The following is a 21,339-nucleotide window of genomic DNA, read 5'->3' on the forward strand; positions in this document are numbered from 1 at the left end:
ATATACATATATATATATATATATATATATATATATATACTGTTTTTAGTCAGACAAAATAGGTATTCTAAGTTTAAACACAACTGGTGTTTACTTTGCCTTTCATTGCTCTTAGGTTAATAAAACAAATACCTGTCATATAGTGCTATAGTATTTCATTTGATTAGATACCCCTTTCTAGAAACTTGTGGCCTCACATGATCAAAACAAATCAAATTATCATAATTCTAAAGAAATTCACAAGTTATTTTAATATATGTTGAACATGAATGTTGATTGTAAATTATGAAAGTATGTATAGGGGGTTACTATAAATGTTTTTATTGGCTATCTAGAAATAGTTTTATTGTACATGTTACAATAATATTTGAGGCTCTGTTTGCTGTGTGTGTGTGTAATCAATATTTTTTATGGGTTAATTGTATTGTAGGAAGTTAACTCAGTAGAGTTAACTTATAGCAATCTATATTTGCATATCCCAGTTTCAATTCTCATTTGTGGCAAATTCATTCTTCTTGTACTATCATTGTGCTAAAGAAAGGCATGAACATGATATCATTTTCAGTTTGTTCATATGTTCATTTACTGGTTTCTGTCATTGAACAGTGGTTATCTTGGAGTGATCCCCTTCAAGTGTTTTGTTGATCATTTTGGCTCTAGTAATTACTCCAGTTTGATACTTATTTTATCGATTTCTGTTTGCTGAATAGTTATGCTACATTTTAGATATAAAGGGCCATAATTCAACACATCAGTTTACATTGATAAAATGGTAAACATAAACATTGACATGGATACTGTCATTTGCACACATGTGCATGCGTGCACACACACAGACACACACAAATATAGGCTTCAGCACAATTTCTGTCTCTCTAATTGCACTTACAAAGCATTAGTCAACTGAAGTCTACAATTGTTGGCACTCCATCGCTTACAACGTCGAGGGTTCCAGTTGATCCGATCAACAAAACAGCCTGCTCGTGAAATTAACATGCAAGTGGCTGACCCTTTGAATTACAAGCACAACAGAAACAGGAAGTAAGAGTGAGAGAAAGTTGTGGTGAAAGAGTACAGCAGGGTTTGCCATCATCCCCTGCCGGAGCCTCGTGGAGCTTTAGGTGTTTTCGCTCAATAAACACTCACAACGCCTGGTCTGGGAATCAAAACCGTGGTCCTATGAATGCGAGTCCGCTGCCCTAACCACTGGGCCATTGCGCCTCCGAAGGCTACAATAGAAGATGCTTATCTAAGGTGCCATGCAGTGGGATTGAACCCAGAGCGATGTGGTTCTGAAGCAAACTTCTTAACCACACACAGCCATTCAAAAAATTGTTTTCTTCTTTAAATCAGATTAGTAGAAAAGGGTTCAATTTCTGGGGGTTTTTTGTCTTTTTTTTAAAGGCAGTTTAATACAAAGACAAAAACAAGAAAGTATTATTTTATTATTTAAATAAAAACCCTATACTATTTAAGATTCCGGAAATAATAACTTTCTCTCATTTACATGAAATCTCAGCTTGATGCATAAGAAAGTAGTGTCAAAATAATGGCTAAAACAAGAGACATCTTATTTAGTCATTCATATTATTCTATGATTATTTTCATTTTCAAGAAGGTTCACGTGTCTAATAAATCACATGGTTTACATTTATGACAGGTTTATATAAAAATCAAAGTTTATTCATCTATTCTTGTCAAGCTACTCTACTACCTATAATGAAGAGGTAGTGCAAATGTACTAAATGGAGATTATGTTCACATAAAATGGCTACACCACAAAGAAAGCTTGCGCGTAATTGCCATGCTTAATGTTGTGACTTTTGTCTATTTTTCAAGTCTGAGATTATTAAATGGCTTTATGTTAATCTTTTAACTTGTGTGTTATCCTTATGTATAATATGCTTGATTAGTTAACAGAAGTAACTGTTTTATAATCATTACAGTATTTTTTAAAAGACATCTAGACCTATTAAAATACTATTTGTTTTGTGATTATTGGATTATTTTCATGATTAAATTTTGATAGTTCCTGGTGGCTTTTTTTTCTCTTCAGTTATTTCAAGTTAATCCTTAGGTCTTAGTTTATGCATTTGATGATTAATATGTAAAAAGTTAAGATGTTCTGAGAGCGTTTGATACAAGCTTAGGCTTTCAGCTATGATTGGCATGCAAATCTCTTGGTAAAACTGTCTCTCTATGGCTTTCTTTTATCGTTTGTCTCTTGGATAACAGGCTTTCTGTCAGATTGCATCATTGCAGCAGGTGCTGATGAAGATCTCTTGGACATCTTGTATTCTTTTAGCTTTGCTCCAAGGTTTGGTTTTATTCTCCTATATGACAGTGATATATTTGCTTTCACTTCCAACAGTGTCTACTTCTATGTAGATGGTACCATTCTGCATTCCTCCTTAACCTTATGCACCTAAAAATCATCCACATGTAGCTTAGTCACTGCAAATCAAATCTGCATTGACTACTTAAAGAGTGAACTCAGAAACATCATACAATGTGGTCATACCAATCTTACCTCCTTCAACAACATTAAAACACACTTTATACAGTGAGAAAACATTATTGTACCCCATCTCACCCACTAAACATATACAGTACACAACTAGAACTCTCATGAGCACATAAATGCTTGGCCTCACAATCTCTAAAGATCTCTCCAAGCAAATGTATGCCCTCGACATAGTTGGTCACAACTGTATCACCAAAACTTGCTTTCCTCTTCAGGGTCAGAAAATGCTACTACTTGCTACAAATTCCAGATAAAATTCACAAAGTACTTCTCCCACCTCTAGGTTATGCTGCTACATATTCACAGATGTGTTAAACTACATCTAAAGAAAAGCAGCTCAGCTGATTGCATGAAGTTACTCACCAACACACTTCAATGTTTGACCAACAGTCCTTCTGTATCCTCTTTTTTACTTTTTCTGTCTCTACTGCAGTGGCCTCTTCTCCATGGATCTGGTTGATCTCATGCCACCTCCACTTTCATTACCTATATTATGTCCATATCTCAGGTCCCACACTAACGACCACTATTTCCAAACCTTTCTCCCCAGAAAGTTGCTCCTCTGGAATTCCATCCTTCTGTACATCTTCTCACTGCTAACTTGCAGCTGCCTGAGAGGAACATTAACCATATCATTCTCATGGATCTTGAAAGGCTTATAAAAACTATGAGTACAGCTATATCCTTTGGATTAGACCAATAACATTAAAAAATAGAAAGGAATGTAATTGAGTTTAGAAAGACTACATAAGAACATTTCACTAGAATCCTACTTTTGCTCTTGTCTGTTTCCGTTGCAATACAAATATGGTGACAGCTGTGACTGGACTAGTGTGGAGGATTAAAAATAGACAGACAAGTAATGTATAATTAATCAGGTAGAGTTCAGAACTGTTGCTATAGCTTTAAATATAATAGAAAATATACTATTACAGTCAAATCACATTAAGTATATCAGTTTTGGTATCTTGTAAAATTTGAAGATAAAAAGAAGGAAAATGGACAGATAAAATTCTATATATCTGATTAAAACATTTTTTGAAATTTTTGTGCAATTAGTTTCTTTGAGAATTGGGTTAATTACACACATTATGAAAATGAACTATATAAAACATTACCACATGTATTGGTAAAGTATTGGTAACTGTCATTTGGAAATGTATGACTACTTAATTTACTTTCCATTGAAAGTTGACTAACTAGCCTGTATCATTGATGTCATTTCTCATCACTGCTGTTGTTTCTCTAATTAAAACAACCATTCACGAGTATACTGCTTTATGAAATATCAATATCGAAATGTTTTAAGACATTATAATGCCTTGAATCCTTTTTACTTGGTGACTGTTTTGCAATGCACTCCCTTGCAGAGCTCCATATCAAAGCTGTTTCAGCCATGACCCAAAGCATTAATATTTTCATGCCTCTGTGGTGTTTACATGAACTAATACTTACAGTTATGTTTGAAGTGGTTTTGCACAATACTTGTATGTCATTCTCCTGCAAAGAAACTACTCCTTTCTGAAAGTGTGATGATATGTACAAAGACTTTTTTGTTTTTCCTAATTGCCAACTTGTTCCAGAAATGTTCATGGTACAACTTGCAGTCACAAATTCATAATTATCACACCATTTCTTGTAGCATGGGTGTAGAAATCTGGACTTAAAGCAAGTTTTGTGCTAGCCATCTTAGTATTTTATGCTGAACCATCCTTTCATATGAGATATATGGATTGCAGATGAAAGCAAGAAAATTACAATTAATGCACCGAGCAGTAAACTTAGCCCTGTTCTAACAGAATTAACCTCACACCTTCAGTCACCTTTTTAAAATTGTTTTCTCTTGTTAGATTGTGTTTATTAATGATATTTCTTCCTGTCTTCTACACCATCTGCAAATGGACAATAAATACTGTAATTATCATGTTTTTACTTCCTTCATCAAAACTATATAGTTCACAATATGCAAAATACAAGAAAATTTATAGTTCTAAAACCTATTCCTATTAAATTTCTTACAAAACATATGCATACATATTTATGCACCCTTGTGCATATGTAATTTGTGAGGTCTTCTATCATGTAGTGTCAAATCATTTGTATCATAAAACAAACAACTGGGTGTTGTCACAAATTGGGTTTCCATTTTGTGATTTTTATCTTGACAATCAGGTCTCAGTTATTTGCTCTGGCATTCCTTTTGTTGGAGTCCTGAAAACCTTTTGTAGTCTTACTCTATGGCCATATTATCTAAATAAATTCTTTTGTGTGTGTGGGTGGTGGGTGGGGTAATTTTGTTCAAAGTTTCGTTTTGCAAAATCTAACTCAGTATTTTGCACGTGCAATTTTATATATTGTTTCTTGATAAAATGATAAGTGTTACTTTCTTAGGACACAGCATTTGATTAGTAGCTGTTGATTTTATTGTTGAATTTTATTTTCTTCTTGTTTGCTTTTCTGAGATACTATGGTTTTATTAAGAAAAATTAAGCTTGAATTTTATGGGAGTTTGACAGTTAATTTGTAGTAATACTTTTTTATGATGGGGGAGAGCTTTTCTCTGTACAAGTATTATTATCTGTTAAGTAAAAAAATGCCTAAGCATACTAAATAGACTTTGACCACAGAATATTCAATGTTGAAAGGCATGATTTTTACTATAATAAATGGGTATCTAAGCAATATTGGCACAAGATATGATCCTGAGAATATGACACCTAAAGACTGAGAAGTTTAGAAGACATGTAATTTTTTTGATAGTACCTTTTGGAACAGAATTTCTGAACAGAAAGTAGATTGTATACTACTTGAAATGTGTAGTAGTAGTAGTAGCAGTAGCAGTAGTAGTAGTAGTAGTAGCAGCTGCAGCAACAGCAGCTCTAGTTGTTGTTGTTGCATTATGACAGGCAGTTCTGCTCAAGTACAGTAACTAGAATTAGTTCAAAATTAATCCACACATCTAGTGCATCTTATTATACACCGATGTATTTGGACTGGTGCCTTCATCTTGTATGTTACGGTAACAACATTTTCATTGTACCTTTCAGCTTACTTCAGGTGCATGTCATAACTGGTAATTTTCCTGGAATTTCAACTCTATATTATATTCATAGGCATAAATTGTTCTCATTCCATTATACTAGTAATGCAATTAATTTTGTGTTAATTATTTTTCCACTTATGATGCCACCTGGTTTTTTTCTGCTTGAACTAAAATATAAATTGACTGACCCAGGGAATGAGCATTCACCCACAGTATAACACTTGACTTAAAATCACTCTCCTATTGTCCTTAAAAATTATCCCTGGTATGTAGACAATGGATGGAGTAAAATCGACCAAACACCCAAGGTTCAGTTCAAAATACTGAGAATATTACCAAGTATGAAAATATGACAGGCACCTGAAGAAGGCTGTTGATAATAGTAACCAAGAAAAGAACAGTCTCAATATATCGGTGTATAATAATAATAATAATAATCCTTTCTATAGGTATAGGGCCTGAAATTTTGGTGGATGGTTGGTTACATTGACCCCAGTGTTTCACTAGTACTTAATTTATTGACCTTAAAAAGATGAAAGGCAAAGTTGAACTCAGAATTTAAAGATGAACAAAATGCCACTATGCCATAATAACAATAATAATAATGATGATGATGATTCTTTCTACTAATAGGGACATGGACTGAAATTTAGTGAGAGAGGGCTAGTTAATTTAATTGACCCCAGTGTTTAATTGGGATCGATAAAAGGATGCAAGACAGAATAGTCAGTGGTACTTGAACTCAGAATGTAAGGCCAAAAGAAATGCTGATAAGTATTTTGTCAGACACACTAATAATTCTGCCAGCTCACTGCCTTATAATAATAATAATAATAATAATAATAATGATAATGGCAGTGGTGGTTTCAAATTTTGCCACAAGGGCAGCCATTTTGGGAGAGGAGATGAGTCAATTACATCGACCCCAGTGTTGAACTGGTACTTATTCTATCAACCCCGAAGGATGAAAGGTATAGTTGACCTTGGCGGAATTTGAACTCTTGACATAGCGATCGGTGAAATACTGCTAAGCATTTCGTCTGGCATGCTAACAATCCTGACAGCTCACTGCCTTCAATAATGATAATAATAGGGCTTCATTGTAGCCACTCAGGTTCAGTGTCTACCCACCAGAAACTACCAAGCAAGCATTCTTAAAAATGGTGCCAATCTTGCTTGCTGCTTTTGTGGTACATCCAGGGAAATAATTGACCACTTATCTCTGGATGCTCTATGCTTGCCTCAAATGAATATTTGATACCATGATAGTTTTGGTCTGTATTTGCACTGGATCATATGTTGTAAGTCTAGACACCCATATGAGAAGAACTGGTGGGAACATAAGCCTGCTAAAGTAGTAGAAAATAATATCACTTTAGTATCAAAACTGATCATGTTTTACAGACCAGTAGACCAGATATTGTGTTAAAAAACCATGCTGACAAAACATGTCTGCTCATAGATATGTCAATCCCAGCAGACTGCAATGCACCTCTCTAAAAAAATTTGAGAAGGTAAGTAAATATGAAATAGAGGTCTCAAAAATGTGGTATCTAAGAACAACAACTGTACCTGTGATTATCAGAGTTTTGGGGACAACCCAAATGGCACACTTATACACTATGGCTAGGTACTAGGTTAATCCCAAGGCATCATAACTATACAAAAATCATTCTCTTGGGTACTGCCCACATCCTAAGAAAGTCATTCTCAACTTGAAAATACCTGATTCTCTTAAAACTCTTTCAAAACAGAAATATTAAAATTAAACAGAATCCTAATTCTCAGATTCTGGTCATCTTCCCATAAAATCACTGCTAATCATAAATAACACCCATAGTAAAATGTCCAATTTGCTGTTACTTGTGGTCTCTGGGTGAGACTTGGAACAGCTCATATGAAACAAAGCAACAGTAACATGAACAAAAATAACAATGTTAATAATAATGGTTTCAAATTTTGGGAGAAAGGGCTCGTCAATTACATAGACCCCAGTGCTTGACTGGTTCTTATTTTTTTGACCCTAAAAGAATGAATGGTAAAGTTGACCTTGGCGAAATTTGAACTCAGAACATAAAGTGGGAGTAAATGTCACTAAGCATTTTGCCTTGTATGCTAACAATTCTGCGAGCTTACTGCCTAATAATGATAATAATAAGTTTGACACAAGGGTAGTAATTTTGAGGGGTGGAGGAAGCTAATTACATTGACCTCTGTACTGAACTGGTACTTATTTTATTGACCCCCCCAAACGGATGAACAGTAAAGCTGACCTCAGTAGAATTTGAACTTGAAACATGCAGATCTGGAAGAAATGCTGCTAGGCATGATAACAGTTCTGCTTTAATAATGATAATAATAATAATTCTTCACCTCAGAAATTTAGACAATTGCACATTTCAGTTTCAACTCAGTCTCTACTGGTTATGTGAGCACACAGTATTGTGGCTATTTGAATGTTTCATTCATTTACCATTCTTCTAGTTTTAATATGTTTGTTAGATTTATTTATGGTGCAAGAGAAACAGGTTAAATTAGTTCAACCAGTATGTACTAAGTTCGACTTCTCAGAATTTATTATAAAGGGATGCGAAAGCAACACAAAGCTTGGTCCAGAAAAGGGATTGATTTTAAAGCTATATTAGTGTATATATAGTTTTGGAGACGTATAGGAGTAAATGTTTGTCTTGATTAGATGATGAGAGAGTAAATTTATAGTGGTACTGTGAGAGTATTATAGAGTGCTGTTAAAAGCGTTTCCAAATGGTTGAACATATTGCCAGAGTGGTTTGTACTGGAATGGACTGTGGTTTATGAATTGTAGCCTTTACATATTGAGGTAGGCTTTGAATAGTGGAAATACAATGAACTTCTCAATAGAAGTGTAAAGGTTTGTAAGTGAAGAATTGGTATGAAACAAATGTGCTTAAATATAACTGATATTTTTTACTATGATAATAATTGGTAATAGAAACTTAGATTTAATGTCTAGCTTTTCTAATTTTTCTGTGTAAAAATGTGATTAGTATTATAAAAACAGATTACATATTAATTTCAGAGTCTTGTTTGCTTGTTCAGCTTTGCCACTTTTACCAAATATAGGATAAAGTAGTGTTTTCACCAAAGGCCATTTACTGTTTCTCTCTTTTCATGGACATGACGAACTTTACAGTTTAAAAAGAAATTTTTTTTTATTTATTTACTTTTTTCTTAAGAATCTACATTAATTATTTTATCTAGTTGGTTTTCACAATTTTATTTATTTTTCTGTTTTTGTTTCCAGAAAGGAATATATGCTGTAAAGGGTGAAGACAGTCAAGACATTAAGGTAAGTTTGGCAATATTTCTAAAAATTTCAATCCTGGAACCCTTTAAAATTAAAAAATTCAATTATCAATAATTTTGACTTTCTAATATTTGACATATTGAATGAATATATTAACTTTTAAATCATTGACTATATTAATTGTGAATAAACAATCTTGAAAAAAATATTAAAGAAAACTATGATATATAATATGCTCCATTACAAACTAAACTCTTGTAACAAAACATGAAAACACATCCTGAAAGCACAGATTTTTCTATTTTGGCAATATGTACTTTCATTTACTTTAAGTTCTAAATAGATAAATATTCTTAGTAACATTTGCTTTGAAGTATATTTTAAGTTACCATTTAGTGGATTCATGGAAATATACAAAAATATTGTACTGTATATTTAATGCAAGTAAAAGATACACAAAACCATTGGCTATTGAAATGACAACTGTGCAAGTAATGAAGCTAAGATGAGAGAGAGGGAGAAAGAAAGAAACTGCTCCTAGTGATTAGCAGATTCTTTCTCTTGTGATTTCCCTCTGTTTACAAGAAGCAGTTTAAACAAGGTGTTTGTAAGAAGTGCAAAGCTGATGAATGTAAAGGATCTGCATTAGTGAGGCTATAAGTTGACTATGATTTTTTTTTTAACACACCATGTTGTGTGGATGATTGATCAGCAATGATCAGATGAACATATTGGACATCAAACATCAAAGATATTCATTAATCTGTATGGAAGAAGAGATGTCTTTTACTACAGCCTCAGGTTGACCAGTATCTTGTGAGTAAAATTTAATTGGTGGAAATTGTGTGGAAGCCCATTGAGTATATATATATATATATATATATATACATGTGTAGTTGTTTGAGGTTTAAGTTTTTCCTTTGCTGGATTCATTAACAAAATAACAAGGTTCTTTTGTTTGAGTCAGAACGGTTCCTGCAATTTGAGAACATGTCAATGAGTTAGTATGTGCATGTGCATAGTTGTAGGTGCATGTGTGGATAAACTTACACTCATGTGATTCGTGTGAATCTCACTTTAGCATACAAGTGTGTATGTAAGCCCTAAGAGTATGTGATTGTGTACATATTTTTATTCTGGGTAACTCAAATGAAGAATCCTTGCAATATTTCACAATTTCTGTATGTGTGTATGCATGCAGGTTTTTTTCTTTTTTTGCCTCTATTGGTGAAGGAGGTTGAATGATGTTCATTGAGTTACAGATGCCCAGTTGTCCCTATTGCCATCAAACATGCAGTGATCCATTAGAAACCTGTAATCAACAAATCTTTTGTCCACAAGGTGCAATACAAAATTAAATGAATAGACATAAGAACAACAAATAAGTTAGCAATAGAGTTTTGCATATGGAAAGATGCTATTTTAGAGAATGGACTAATCCATACTAGCATGTAGAAAGGATGTTATAACAATGACGTGTGTGTAAGGAATATTTTTCAGTAGTATCTACTATGTATTTGAAATCACTACCTCTATTATGTACAAAATATGATCTCATATATGAACTTTAGCTGAATAAACAAAGTGTTAGGTTCCTGTTAATATTGAGAGTCAAAATTTAATAATTGTTGAAAAGAGTTCAAGAAATATAAATAGTGTAGTTTCATAGTGATATCTATTGTGTAAATAGCTGTCATCAACTAGGGCAGAAGATTGGCAGAATCAGTAGGGTGATTGTAATATTTAGTTGTGTAGCTTTATACTCTGAGTTCAAATTCAAGGTTGACTATGCTTTTGTCAATAAAATATGTACTAGATGAGTATAGGGATTGCATCTAATGAATTCTATCTATTCTTCAAATTTGTGACCTTGTGCCTATGTTAGAAATCAATAATTAGATAAGCTGGGTTATATTACACATGAAAGCTGACACTTTATACAGATGTATAATATCAGCAGAATAAATTAATGGTAGGACAGAAACGGAGACAACATATGTGAGAACCAAGATCAAAAATAAATCTGCTATTAAAAAGGGAAAAAGAAAATAACTTTATTTCCCTTCTCCACACGCAGACAATTTTGATGCGTGCATTTTGAATAAGTTTGTGTATATGGTATTGTGATCAGCAATCAATAACTGCATATTAATAATGTGGAAAACAACTGACTGAGATAATGATATCTCGTCAAGCTCTATAAATAGATTTCCCAAACTGGTTTTAATCGTGTTTGTTACAATTGGTGTGTTTATAGCAAATTTTCTACTGTCCACGTACTTTATCATCCTAATGTTTATATGTTTGTATACACACATTTGTACACATACATATATATCTGAGATAAACACATATTATGCTTTAGAACTGTGAGATCATTTGATTGCTTGATGTACATGTCAATGGGTTTAACAGTAATATGATAATTTTAGGCAGTACAAATGATTTGGTTGTATATTATGCTTCTCAAGGAAGGACTTCGGCATGTGTAGACAACTCAAAATTATGTTTTTTAATGTTTTTTTTGTTTTTTTTTTAATGTTATGATATAGTTTTTCTGTGAGGCACAGGTTACAGATCATCGATGCATTCTTAAATGCCTGTACCTTATCTAACTGCTCACAAGTCATTAGTCTTGTTTTTGTCTCTTGATTTTCAAATTTTGTAAAAGTTTTATTGTGTTTCCCAGGTGACAATGATGAAACGGGTTGTTGTGCTCTGTAATCCCTATATATTTTATTATCTTATTACTTTCAAATCAGTTGACAGGTACTGTCCACTGACAAAACTAAACTGCGGTTTAGAAATGTAACCGCTGCTGATTTCATATAAATGAGCATATATAAGGTTATAGATACTTCCAACATAAAGTTCTGATGATTAATTTTTTGTAGTACACTACTGAAACAAAAACCCTTCCTGGTTCTCTCCACACACACACATGTTTGTTTGCTTCCATGCATACATACAGAGAGAGAGAGAGAGAGAGAGAGAGAGAGAGAAGCAGATAGATAAACAGCTAGACAGGATACAATAAGCTTTAATAAAATCAACATGTTTTCTAGTAAGTACATCACCTTAACCTTGCAACAGTAGTGTATCATAGTTAATAAATAATTTTCCCTTGTATTTCAATCAGCAGAAGGTCAGATTGGTTTGAAATATCACTTCTGTTTCAAAGAAGTGATATTTCAAAATTTTTTGCACTGTTTTATCATAATGCCTTTCAATATATTTTGCATGTTATTGAAGTAACACTCTGGACAAAGGTTGTTTGCTATTTCTTAAACTTACTATTTCTTACCCTTGTTCAAACTTGCATTTACCTTAAAAGGAATGCAAGAAATAGAACATCATTTTTTTCAATACCTATCTCTAGCAAAAGTATAGAATAACCAATGCTAAAATAGGACAATTGATTGATGTCCTTATCTTTAAAGGTGACATCACAATTAGTTTAAAAGTTCTGTGTATTCCCCACTATTGTATTTTCCTGGAGGAAATCACCTTTATTGACCTAAAAACCATCAGAGTGTAATGTGAGTGCTAATAAAATTCTATCATTTGAGCACATTGGTTTCAAATTTTGGCACAAGGCCAGCAATTTTCAGGGGAGGGGATTAGTCAATTAAATCACCTTCAGTGTTCAACTGGTACTCACTTTATCAACCCCTGAAAGGATGACAAAAGGCAAAGTCAGCCCTGGCAGAATTTGAACTCAGAATGCCACTAAGCATTTTCGCCTGGCATGCTAACGATTCTGCCAACTCACCACCTTAAATCATTTGAGCATATTAGGTACTGTTATCATTTAGTAAAGAACTGATTTGTGTATTTGTAATATTGAAGCATTTCTTATGTACTTATAGTCATTGAGGACCTATGAAAATAAGTCAAATAGTAATTCAGAATTAATGTGTACTGAACATAAGTAAGTCATAATCCTTTAGTCAGAGTGAGGGACTAGTTGTTTACAAATATGAATTTGTATTAGGGAAATCCAGTAACTCTTCTTTATCATAGCACTTGTCTCCTTACAACTAATTCCAACGAACAACTTATGAGTCTTTTTATCTTATAAAGTTTTGCTCTTTTACTTTAGAACTTTAAATGAAATATTTCTTTTGTGAAATCAAACTTCTTTTAACACTGCTATTTATTTGTTTTGTTTTAGTTTTGTCATTTCTCTAAATTGCACCTCAGTTGAAATCAAACTCTTAAATTGCCAAAAATATATTCAATGTTTGTAGTTGTGGAAATAATATAAAATACACAACATTTATTGCAGTCCAAGTAAAGTTAAAGAGAGAATAACGAAGGCTATTTAGATGTATGTTTACTCAAATGATTGAGGAAGAAAAGAAACTTAACTGCCATGCTACTTAATGGCAGTTATGAAACATGGCCATACACCAGCAAAGAAAATGATAATAATAAAAGTGTTTACATATGGGTATATAACTTATTGTAGATGTGTGTACATTTCTATGCATTGTTTTACATGAATGTTCATAAAATTCATATATATATATATGTGTGTGTGTGTATAATGTTAGCCCCATCCCCAATCTCTGGTCTCATTGTTGCTATGACATCTGTTTTCTATATTGGTCTGGTTTAGACGAGTCTGTATAATAATCTGTATTCTCCATTTTCCATTCAACTCCATTCTTAGCTGAATTCAGACCTGACTTATATAAACAAAAAATTTTCTTTTTTGAAGTATATTAATACTACTACATCATCACATTATCAATAATAAAAATCCTCTGTGCAAACATTTTCTCAATAATGTAGCAATATTAGTTGGGTGATCTTTATAGTTCTTTCTTAGAATATTCTAAATAACTTAATAAATTTAGAAAATTTAAATGGAGACTACATCTGGTCTTTATTTGTTCTGAAACAGGAAGCATGGCAAATATATTTCAAAAAGGATTAGCTTCAGTTAGCCATTGGTTAAATCCAAACTGTGATAACATCTAGTTGAAATGTTAAATGCTAATAAGTGCAATGGAGAATAGAATGACAATGATAATACTCTGTTGCGGAGGTGATAAGGTGTGTTTTCTTTCATGGTTATATTCTGTTATTGAGTTAAGATTATTTCCTTCAGTTTGCATGAGTTTAGGAAGTTAGGTACTAAGTGCAAGAGATCTTAGTGTTAGCTCAATGCTAGGATTACAAGAGTATTTTTAAATGTAACAAATACACATTTTCAGCTCAATTAAAGATCCTTGAGAATCTATAACAGATATTTTGATTACTTTTTGAGGATTAATGACCAGGATTAAAATAGAAACATTCATTGCTTCAAACAGTATTTTATGCTTCTGAGAATAGTGATTTGCTATTGTTTAGATGTAAGTCAAATCTGACTGAGCAGACATATAGTCAAAGACATTCCAACCATGACCATCTTGTTTTTTTGTTTTTTTTCAAAGCATTGTGTACTCTGGATCCAACATATCTTGTTTTAATGATGATATCATTGAGAGAAATGTGATTTCTATTTCTAGCAGATCAAGCAGTCGCATAGAGGCTCCTTCATTGTCTTAATAGTGGTTTGTTGCACCCTAATCAATTGACTAATTTGAATCTTTTGTTTGTATTTCTTCATATATATATTTCTTGATACATCATCAACATTGTGATGTCATAATGATGATGATAATAATCACCACCACCAACATCATTTGCAATAAAACTAACAAGCACACTCCATGCAATCATTTGACCCACTAGAAAAATTACAGCCAAAGTCCTTTGAACTTTGATCCTATAATCTTCATTAAAAAAAAAAAACAAATAAACAAAAAAGACACATTGTACAATGAAGTCTTAGATATACTGTACTTGAATCATCAACATCATCATCTTTTAACGTTTGCTTTCTATGCTGGCATGGGTTGGACGGTTTTATCAGAACTGGCAAGCTGGAGAGTTGCACCAGGTTCCTGTCTGATTTGACTTGGTTCCTACAGCTGGATGCTCTTCCTGATACCAACCACTTTACAGTGTGTGCTGGATACTCTTAACGTGACACTGGCATGAGCACTTTTACATTGCAACAGCACAAGTACTTTTTACATAACACTGGCAGAAGACTCTTGCAGGTCAATCCTCTTCATCAGGGAGGGTAGCCTTAACGCTATTGCTGTGGAGGACAGGTCGTATTTTTCTTTTAATACACATAGATATACTATTCAGGAATGGTGAAGTGGTTGAAAAGTTTATTCCACAATCATGAAGTTCTCGATCTGATTCTGCTGCATGGTATTTTTTACCATTGTTTTGGGTTTATCTAAGCCTTGTGAGTGAAACTGGGTTACCAGAAAATGGATTGTACCTGTAATAAGAAATTCGGTTTTGTCAGATATTGTTGTGCTGAACTTGAATGGAATTCTCAGTGTCTGTGGAATACTCAACCACTTATATGTTAATATAACCAGTAGGTACTTCTGTTGACTGAATATATGAATGTTCATTGTGGGAGGGAATATGGGAAGGAGTGATGGTATTCAGCACGTAAAAAGGTTTCAGTAATCGCTTGATAACAGACCTGTCACATCAGTTGTACTCGCTTTAACCTATCATCATTCAAACATGTTAAAATTGTTACCCCTATTGGAGGTGAGTGTAATGTAAGCATATATATATATGTGTGTGTGTGTGTGTGTGTGTATAGGTTGGTGGTTTGTTAATTTACTAATATTTTACTAAGTAACATATCACCTTTTGGTGCATGTAGTAGTATGAGTGATTGTTGGTGGCAGGGAAAGAGGGATGAAGGTATGCAAGTCTTCAGGTACAGAAGTGAGGCAGAGCTCTGAAGGGGTTTCTGGTATTGAGGATAGATTTTTGGTATAGGTGGTGGTGATGGGAGTGTGTGGCCTTTCGTCAAACATATCAACCCCAGTACTTATTTTGAAGTCTGATATTTATTATATAGGTCTTTTTTGCTGATCCACTTAGTTACAGTGACATAGACAAATCAACACCAGTTGTCAAGTGGTAGTGGAAGTCAAATGCATACACAGTAACACACACACATGCATGATGAGTTTCCACACAGTTTCTGTCTACCAAATCCTCTCACAAGATATTGATTGGCTTGGGGCTATAGTAGAAAACACTCACCTAAAGTGCCATGTAGTGGAACTGAACTTGAAACCACATGGTTTCTTAACCACACAGCCATGCCTGTGCCCATATATAAATATTTCAGAACCAAAGTGAAATATTACAAAGTTCATTCCCTGCCATTTACCATCTAACAATTTGTCATTCCCAAATTCCTTGTTTTACCAGAGACAAGACCATCTCCACCAGCTAGATATAGCAACCAAAACTTCCTCTAATCACACCCTACTATCTTAAAAAAGGAAGGTCACATTGGATAGTGTAGTTCTAAGTATATTGTCTGAATAAAAGAACAGCTGATTGTCACACCACACTAATAACAACACTAATAACCACAGAAGCTTACTTAAGCATTTTACCAATAAGATCTACTTCCTATTTGTACCCTAAACAATCTGTACTTTATTCATAACTGGAAGTCACTTTACTCTAAATAATATCCTGCTGTGTTAGTCACAATACATTAAGTATGAATCCTCTATGAATAATATTTGGAAAGATTTCTTAGTCATTGTACACTTTGACTGAGTACTTTCTGGGGACACAGCTCACAAACCAATGGGGGAGATTGTACATCATCTGAGGTCCACAGATCCTTGGTGACCTCCAAAGGTAGTATTTGGGTGCATAAATTGTGTTCAGAATCTTAAAAGGTTTCGATGTAAATTGTCTAATTAATCAGCTACATATGATTTTTCCATTACATACATCTTTCAACTGAGAGATAAAACTAGTGAAACAAGTTTGGTGTTAATAAAATTAACTTTTGGAGTAAACAGGTCTTTGAAAAGTGTGGGGCCCATGAGAAAATTCATATTAACAAAAGGGGTCCTTGATAGTGTAAAAAGTTGATAACTCTGGTTATATATGATCACTCAGCCTGTGAGAAATAGCAGAAAAATTATCCCAAATTACACACTACCATTTTACAAAATACTTTAAAATGAATATAAAATAAATAAATAAAAACAACAAAACAGAAGAAAATCATTGGGCAGTGTAGTCTTAGATTGACAAAAAGACAGGATGGTCACATCTGGAATGTCTTTGATCATATGTTTATTCAATCAGAACTGATTTGAGGATAAACAACAATTATAATGATCTAAGCTATGCTGAGAAGCTCACTCACCAGCAGGAAATTGTTTCCCTGTTATTTATGATTTTATTAACTTAGTTTTAGGACAGAACAAAATCAATTTAATTTTCATGACTCAGCCAAATAGTCAGTAACCACCTGATTGTTTTTTATGGACTCCGTCACAAATAAAATAGGAGCTATCTCTGTAGTATTTATTTACCATATTGACTGCAGAAATTAATTCTGGCAAATAAGCTATCTTGATATTTTCTAAGACCATTGTCATTACATGGTTGTTTGACCTGTTAGAAATAATTGCCAAATCACACTGTCCTATTTTAAGAAAAATGGAAGGTGACTTCAGACAACAATTCTAGATATTTCTAAAAAAGTTATATGATCACAGCAGAAATGATCGGGGTTTCAGCTGTTGTTAAACAACAAGCCTATAGTTTAATTATTGCAAATTTGCACTTGTGACATTTATCTATGAAAATATTCTGTTTGACAGATCAGTGCTATCATAAGGCTAGTTGCCTAAGGGGTAAAGATCACAGGGCTGGAGACCCAATGACAATCTATATATGCTGTAGTTTGCTGTCAATAAATACTATAAACCTCATTGCATTGCTTTGCCCAAGGGGTTTAGAATGCTAAGACTATTCTAAATCATGTATCTCCTTCTGGTAGAAGCTCTCATTTTTCAGTTGACCAATCTGTGTGTATATATGTAAAGTAAAGTCCAGAATCTAATCTGGTAGTGGCTAGCACTGGCAAAAGTTAAGTCATAAAAGTTTGCCACCACTTTTTGTAATTATTTTCATTATAATCACAACCATCATTATTGTCACATGATTACATCCTGCAACCAAATCTTCCTCAAAATAATGTAGCCTTAGGTATACAGAAATGATGGGATAGCCATGGTCTTTGATCATCTGCCTGCTTGGAGAGGACTGACTTGGTTTTAATTAGCAACTACATTATGTTGTATGCTAATTTTTCCATCATGTGCAATACACTAGAAAACTTAGCAAAGTAATTCTCTTCCACTAGATTTCCAGTTAATACTGATATTGCTGCTATATTGTATATATACTCCATCAATGAAATGTTTATTGGGTCATATATCCCATCACTGACATTGCATTGCTTCCAGAAATGGCTCTTAAACTTCATTAACTCAGTTTAACTATAAATGATTACCATGTAAGGATATTGTATAATTGACAAATGTTTCATTAACTTGATTTCTTAAGCTCACATTCTTCTATGTATTAACTTGGAGAGAGATTAGTTCATTATAGTTTCATTTGACTTAGATACTCTACAAAATGTTTCAGCAGTATGCAATGATTTCATGGATAACAAGACATGCTAACATGATATTAGGTGCAATGTTTTATGCATAATGTTAAATAAATATTTACAGTTTGTTCTTATATAATAAAAATGTCTTTGATTTAATGTTTTCTGTACCTTTGTCTGCAGTAAAATAAACTTTATTTTAATGCTTGTCTAGGCTGCTGTACTAGTATTTTAATAGCACATGTCCAACTTTTCAATAAGTCTTAACTCTTTAGCCTTTCACAAATAAGCTTGGCAAAGATTTGTCATAGTGCATAAAAGCAATTCATTAGTGTATCCATTTATCCTGTATGCATCTACATGTGTGTGTGTGTTTATGTACATACATACTTTTTCTTTCAATATGTGTAGATATCTAAAATAAAAAAAATAGCAATGCAAAAGTTAATTTCCAATTTTATAGCTGATATGACAGTGAAGAAACATATGTAAAGCTTGATCCATTTTAATTCTTTTACCAATACACTGTTTCAGATTCACAACATTTATATAATTTATTGAAGTTTCCCCCGAAATATCTGTCAAAAGATCTGACAGTAATATGAATGTTTTTTCAGTATTGTGTAACCATGCTCTATCTAACTATATTCAGCTGTTCTGAAAAACTCGTCACACGTAAAAGTGTTATATTTGTGTTATGTCATTATGAGAATGAATGTATTCGGCAGAATACAATTAAGAAAATATTTTAATTTATGCAAATAGACAGCATTGTTGTTTGTAGACACTTAAACAAATGTTTAACATATCTCTAATGTAAAATGTTTAAACATATGGCACAAACATGACTGTGTAGTTAGTTAAGCAGTTCACTTCACAACAACATAGGTTTGGGTTCAATCTTACTATGTAGCATCTTGGGTGATTTTCTTCTGTCATAGTTTTGGACTGACCAATACTTAGTGAATGGAATATAGAAGATTGAAACTGTGAAGAAGCTCTGTGTGTGTGTGTGTGCATGCGCGCATGCTCACATGCATAGATATATTGATAACTGTGTAGGTGCTCCCATTCTTACCAGATAACATCTTGATAGATCAATCATTTTTCATTAACTCTTTTGACCCTGTCTTGATATTTACCTCTACTGTATCCAACATCTGTTTTCTTGACATCTCCACCCATATTAACAATATCTACATGTTCACTACAAAGCTAAATATCACAATACCCAGAACCACAACCTCAAATCCATGGGAACCAGTCTCCCATTGATATTTACTTTAAATGTCAATCAATCAACTTTCCATATGAGGAGTAAATAAGTGTTTGTCTTTTGTATTCATTAAGTACCTGACATTGTAAATAACAACACTCTTGTAGATGTAACAGTATTTTTAGATGATTATTTCAATGTTTTATCTTTTACTTGCTTCAGTCATTAGATTGCAGCCATTCTGAGGAACTGAAGAATTTTTAGTCAAATGAATTGACCCCAGCACATTCTTTTTTAAAGCCTAGTACTTATTCTATCAATCTCTGTTGCTGAACCACTAAGTTACGGTGGACACAACTACACCAACCACTTTATAGAATATATTGAGTGCATCACAATTATTATTTATCATTAAATTTTTACTTGTCCTCTTGTCAGTTAGTCAACCACTGTAGAAAATACATGATTGTAGGTTATGATGCAACACAGCACACAGAGAGCATATTGTCAAGTTGGGGTAATCTCTAAACATTTGTTTGACCTACTAGAAATAACACTGCAATTTCCTTCAAAACCACTACCACATTAAGAAAGAAGAAGCTAAGAATACATTGGATAACAAAGATCTAGACACTGCAAAAAGATAGGTTGGGCATGACCAGAAAGCCATTGGCCATGCATCTACTTGATCAAGGTTGACCTGGGGCTAAACAGTAACAACATAATTTACTTGATACTGAACTTAAGTGCATTCTATTCTGTTTAAGACCCTTAGGACCAACAACTGAAACAGAATATTCTTTCTCATGTAACACTGAAACAATTATCTTCAATTTATTATTGAAGGCAGACTCATTCTCAATTTCTGGAGTTATTAATTGAAAAAGGAAGCTGCAAAACTGCTGCAATTAATTGTGTTAAAGTGAAATAGAATAAGCTGGTAGTTAGAGAGTTCAGGGATAGTTTTGGTTATTTGCTAGGCTAGAATATCTTAGAAATGCATTAACTGTGTTTGGAAAGTTAAAACTGAAATCCTGTTCTTCATCCTTTTATTCATTTACCCTATTCCCATGAGCTAGTGAGGGAGTCTTTAAGAGTCCCTTAACTTGCTGTAATAAACTGATAAAATCTTAATAAAATCATTTACTATAATAAAAAAGAAAAGGAAATATGTATTGGATGAAGTAGTACTGGCTAGATAATATATAAAGGCATGATTCTCATACTTGAATGTTTTCCATTGGAGGTCTGGTTGTTAAAGGCTGGCATAAGGTTAAACATCAACAGTAATTAGCTGTCAAATATCACTCAAACCACATTCTACCTTTTTATAACAGAAAGGACACATTAGATAATATGTTCTTAACTTCATTATATATCAAGACACAATGTCCATGGTTGGAACATTTTTGATGATAGGGCTGCTTAATCAGAGGTAGAACTAAGCAACAGAACTCTCACAATGTCAGTTTCTGCAACATCCTCAGTCTCCAACATACTATCCCTACCACAACCTGTCATTTCCTCTCTTGTTCGTAAATTTCACTATTTGATTCAGTGATACCTGTATGGTATCTTGAACTGTAAATTGTTACTATTGCTGTTAAGCCCCAAGTCAGATTTAATTAAATGTGCACCTATGCCCAAAATCATTCCAGCCATGAGCATCCCATGTTTTTGTAAATCAGGGATCACAAATTCCAATATATATATATATATATATATATATATATATATA

The 21,339-nt window shown here is 33.2% G+C and overlaps 1 protein-coding gene across 6 annotated transcripts in view; it reads left to right on the forward strand.

Moving 5' to 3' along the window:
* LOC106874706 (uncharacterized) overlaps positions 1-21,339 on the forward strand; it is a 780,999-nt gene that overhangs the window by 339,791 nt on the left and 419,869 nt on the right. For all 6 annotated transcript variants that reach the window (XR_008263925.1, XM_052967086.1, XM_052967087.1 and 3 more), the window contains exon 2: positions 8,851-8,895. Coding sequence is in view for 5 of the 6 variants with exons in the window: in XM_052967086.1 (XP_052823046.1) it covers positions 8,851-8,895 (45 nt within the window). In the remaining variant the exon portion in view is untranslated. The remainder of the gene's footprint in view (positions 1-8,850; positions 8,896-21,339) is intronic.

This window comes from Octopus bimaculoides, chromosome 4 (assembly GCF_001194135.2).
Source record: "Octopus bimaculoides isolate UCB-OBI-ISO-001 chromosome 4, ASM119413v2, whole genome shotgun sequence".
NCBI lineage: Eukaryota > Metazoa > Mollusca > Cephalopoda > Octopoda > Octopodidae > Octopus > Octopus bimaculoides.